General features: G+C 39.0%; 1 protein-coding gene across 1 annotated transcript in view; it reads left to right on the top strand.

Moving 5' to 3' along the window:
• Enpp1 (ectonucleotide pyrophosphatase/phosphodiesterase 1) overlaps positions 1-5076 on the top strand; it is a 145780-nt gene that overhangs the window by 115209 nt on the left and 25495 nt on the right. Inside the window, 1 exon segment of the mRNA XM_031380749.1 lies at positions 3929-3985. Within this exon segment, the coding sequence (XP_031236609.1) occupies positions 3929-3985 (57 nt within the window).

Below are 5076 nucleotides of genomic sequence, written 5' to 3'. Positions count from 1 at the left end.
CGTGGAACCCCACGCAAGTAGGAGCTGCGGGACGGCATCCTACACTCAGGGAATGAAAAACAGTCCCACATTGTGCCAGAAGTTTGTGGATAAAGCTTTATTAAAGATCAGAAAAGCATATCCTGAAACATATATAATTCACTTTATGGATGATATTTTATTAGCTACAGAAAGTAAAGAAAAAACAGAGCAGGTTTTGCTAGTAACTGTAGAATGTTTGACTAAGTATGGGCTAATAGTTGCTCCAGAAAAAATTCAACATAATAGACCTTTGAACTATTTGGGCCATTTGATAAACAAAGATTATATCTCTTCTCAAATGGTTACTCTTAGATTAGATAAACTAAAAACTTTAAATGATTACCAGAAGTTATTAGGGAATATTAATTGGGTCAGACCGTATTCGCAGCCGAAACATGTAACTACATCTTCTTGGGAGCGTTTTTTATCTCTATAGGTGTTCTTAACATAGGTGTTAAATTTTTGTCCCTTCATCCCTGTGGCATAGGTAATTTCTTGTACCATAGCCGGTGAGACATCAATATAGGCCCTGATATAGTCTTGTAGGGAACTTGTCTCATTGGTCTGATCAGGTCTTGGCACAAGATATTTGTGTTTTCTCAAGTCAATTGTTATATTAAAATGTCTGTCCCTTCCAAAGGAGGAAGCATTTTAGAGACTGTTTTTTCTAGTCTAGCCACGAAACTCTCGTAAGTCTCATCTTGTTTTTGTCTAATTTTTGAAAGGGCGGTGGAGTTAGTCTCAGGTGGAGGTAAGTTTCTCCAGCTTGAAATGGCTATAAGAGTAACCTGTTCTAGCACTGTCTTTGGAATTTTTAACTGAGCTGATGGCTGAGCATAGTTTCCCTGTCCGAGGAACATAGAAACCGTAGGCTTAGAGCCACGTTTTAGCAGGCTATCTTGTACTGTCTTTTGTGTCTTATCTTCATAATCAGTTCTCCATAGGACATAGTCTCTAGGAGAGAGTGTGGCTTTAGCTGTTTGGTACCAATCATAAGGAGTAAGCCAATGGCTGTTTACCGCATTCACTATCTGTAAAGTGTATGGCGCTGTCGGACCTAAGGTCTTAACTGTGAACTGTAATTCTTTTAATAGTTTCAAAGGTAGAGGTTCTCATTGGGGTTTATCTTCATCATAAAACACAATTGGACATGTAAGAGTAAAATCTCCCTGTCTCTTAGTTTCGGCTACTGTACCATCGAAGCCGACTGGCGGAGGCAGCTTTCTTACCTTCTGTCTTGTTTTGAATTTAACTGGTGTGGTAAGCAGTGGTTTGTTTTTATCGAGTTTATAAAATTGATCTCTTTTAGATTCATACTTTACTGTTCTTATATCTGAATCACTTTTATTACTTTCATCACTATCATCACGGCCACTGTTCTCATCATCGATTTTACACTTCTGTCTTACTTTGGTAGTATTAAGAGTTTTTTTATCTGTAGTAACACACTTTGTCTTTGTCTCATCTGAGGATTCTGAAGGCACTTCTTTTACTAAAAATTTTAGATCTGATTTCTCAGTGAGCAGATCTCTCCATCTGTTGTCACAAAGCAAAAGCATTGTTAGGAATTTCTTTAGATGTATTCTTTTTATGAAACTTCTTCATATCTTTACCTGCTTGCTTTTAATCTTTTAATGTTAGGCTTCCCTCTTCCGGAAACTAAGGACTGATTTTTAGTACGAAATCATAAAATTCTTACAAGGATTTATCTGAGACCTTTAGGGCCCGGCCTAATAACATGTGTTTGAAGACCGACAGAAACAACCGTTTCTCTTTTGATTCTGATTGTCTCATACTGTTTAGATTACTCACTTAAAACTGATCTACTATCAGCGGGTCTGTAGCACCCTAGTGAGATCTTTATCTCGGCCTAATATTAATTGAGAGAAGAAAAAGAGAGTAAGAGATAGCTTACCTGACTGAAGCCACACGTTAAGGCGCCAACTGTCACGGACCGGGTTTGATCCTAGCTCCTAATAATGGAAGTCATGGCAGTCTCAATCACCTTCTCAAGAAACCCGTTTATAACCCAAGTCATACCAAAGAAGAAAGCCTCCCATCCTGCCACGGACCAGGATTTCTCGTGGGGTCCCTGTTCCGTTCTGGCCAGGTGGGCACGGGATTCAGCTTTGACAAACAGATTACACACGGGTGGTGTAAAATCTGAGTGTATTTTTCAAATATGGAGTCAGGTTTAAATAGTCTATACAGAAAGGTTTGAAAAAGTCAGATGGTACAATCATCAAAATACATCAAAACAAAGTACAGATACAGAGCTCTACTTAGGAACACAATGAGTCAGGCAGCAAAGTAAATACATGTTAATTTAGCAGGAACTAAACAAGGATTACAATCTGAAAGAAAGCTTAGCTCTGACCATAATCACCTGGCTTCTAAAAAGCAGATAACAGCTCCTCTTCAGCTCGTTGCTATGGTTACAGGCTGGGTGGGCCCAGGTAAGCCTTTCAACTAAGTTGCCTTTCTGGGCCAGCGGGAGCTAGCCCCAAGAAACACCTGCTAGGCCAGTTCCTAAGAGTGATTCAACTACAAATCTAATATGGCCTGCCTAAGTTAACTAAGAATGAAGATTTCACCTGATCTAGCCCTAAAATAGTTTGCTCATTCTGTAAGCTTTTATGCCTTACAATGCTAGAAGCTATTAATATAAACAGCTTAACATTCCAAGCCAGGGTTAGGCTAAAAAGTTAGAACATTGATAAAGGTCAGAAAACAAAGTCCAAATTTTCTTTTGTTAGCTGTAAAGAAATGATATCTTGGTGAGTTCCTAACACACAAGTATGAAGACATATCTGAACCATCTCTGAGTTTGGGGTGCCAGGCGTCAATAGAGACAAGAGACTGACTTTCCTTAAAGTTTTCGCCTCAAATACCGCCATCACGCAAGTTTGCGTGACACCATCCCAGTGTCCAATCAAATCAATTGCCAGTGACCTCGGCTGCACATGTGACCCCTGGGTGAGTATACCTGCAAAGCTTAGCATTGTGTGTGTGTGTGTGTGTGTGTAGAAAGTATTATAGAAAAAGCTAAGATGAAATTAGAATGTAGAAGTTGATGTAAAATGTTTATTAAGCATATGTGTGCTTGCTTTTAAATCTAAGAACACATGCAGACCCTTTCTTAGACATACGCCCCATCTACCTTCTGCATTTTCAGCTGTTTGTCATCTCTGGGTGCTATCACCTCTTGAGGGCAGGTGGGCTAAATTCTACAGGATCCGTTGAGCAGAGTAAACCTATATTACTGAACATTCCTTCTCTAAAATAGGCCCAACCCCCAATCTACTGCAAATTTAGGAGAAAAGCATGTGTGTGTATGTGTGTGTGTGTGTCGTGGGGAGTTGTTGTTCAAATGGGTATAATGCATGGTTCCATTTTCATTAGTGGTAACTGTCCTAATCATACTGATAATGTCTTAGATATCATAAGGATGTAAAAATTCCCAGTGATCTATCAGCCCAATGGATGATAATGTCTTAGATATCGTAAGGATGTAAAAGTTCCCAGTGATCTATCAGCCCAATGGATGATAATGTCTTAGATATCGTAAGGATGTAAAAGTTCCCAGTGATCTATTAGCCCAATGGACAAGATTCATGAAGTTAGTAGTTGGATCTTATTTTATGCGTTCTCTTTTGTTTACCTTTGGTTCAGACTTAGAATAGAGATCAGATTGTAAAACAGATTTATAGTTTCAGTTGCCACAGATAATTTCTTATGGCAACTGCTGCTTTTCCTCTTTCATCCCCCCTTGTCAAAGAAGGAGAACATCTCACATGATATTTTGTAAATTTTCTTTTTGTTTCTTCTTGGATTAGTTAATGATACAGTACAAAATTAAAGCATGTGTTCTTACTCCTTAAAAAATGCTTTTATAAACCTCTTTTAGATTGTGCCAATCAAGGACTTTGAGAAGCAGTTTAATGTGACCACAGAAGATGGTAAGGCATGGCTACACTCAGATTTGAAATGTGGACCCAGATCCTTCTCTGTGTAAGCTTCAGAGAGTTGTTGGGTCAGGGGCATTCTTTACAAAGAACCAATAAACAGGGAGCCATTTGATGAGATATAGTTTTCTCTGCCAGATAGTCTAGCATGTTATTCATAAGATAAGAAATTTACACTGAAAAGGTATGCACCCCGTTTTGTGAAAGCTATGTCTTTCTGCACATGTTGAAGTGTTTCTAAATTTTAAAGATTTTTTTATGTTCATAAGAAAGCTTAGATTTCCTCTTAAAATACCTAGCAAATTCCTGTCCCCTGTTTTAAATTAATTGTAAGAAATTTCAGTTGATTTATCTATCTAAAGTTACTTCCACACAAAATTTTTAAAATTAACTTCTTTTTTATTTATTCTTTTCTCATAGTTTTCTAATGAAAGCTATGACTTCGTAGGCAACAGATGCAATATTTCCTAGTTGTGACTTGGATGCTCAGAGTTCCACTGGGCAATCTCTGATCTCTACAGGATTTGACTAGACTTTCTCCTTATTGGAACATTAAGCCTGACTTGAACTGGTCTCATAACTGTTGGGATCGGGGCAATCTTTTATCCCCAAGGTGGCACAGTATGTGATAAAGACTGATGCCTTGAGACCATGGTGGAGCCGAGTTTGTGAGCTCAGGAGCAACACAAGGGGGAAGTATTTATTCCGTGCAAGACTCTGTCACCTCATCCGTGAAGTAGGTGTAGGACCGAACTTGTAAAGGAGATGTAGGAAACAAGATGAAAACCATTCTGTGAAGCACCGGACCCTTAGAGAAAAGGCATCAAGCCATTGTCTACAGTGATGTCATATCTGCCAATTGCTCCTTGTCTTTGGCTTCTAACCACCCATGTGCCTTCTTCACTTACCAGTCACTTAGTGAAGAGTGGTTAAAACAGTTTTAAGGAATTTCAGGGGACTTGTGATGCAGTTAGATGGGTTGATTGCTTGCCAGCATGCATGAAGTCCTAGGTTTTACTTCCCCAGCACCACAAAGAATTAGGCATGCTGCCACACACCTGTCATGCCAGCACTCAGGAGGCAGAAGCAG

This window comes from Mastomys coucha, unplaced genomic scaffold (genome assembly GCF_008632895.1).
Source record: "Mastomys coucha isolate ucsf_1 unplaced genomic scaffold, UCSF_Mcou_1 pScaffold2, whole genome shotgun sequence".
Lineage (NCBI taxonomy): Eukaryota > Metazoa > Chordata > Mammalia > Rodentia > Muridae > Mastomys > Mastomys coucha.
The sequence above is the reverse complement of the archived record's forward strand: the minus strand, read 5'-3'. Positions and strand labels throughout refer to the sequence as shown.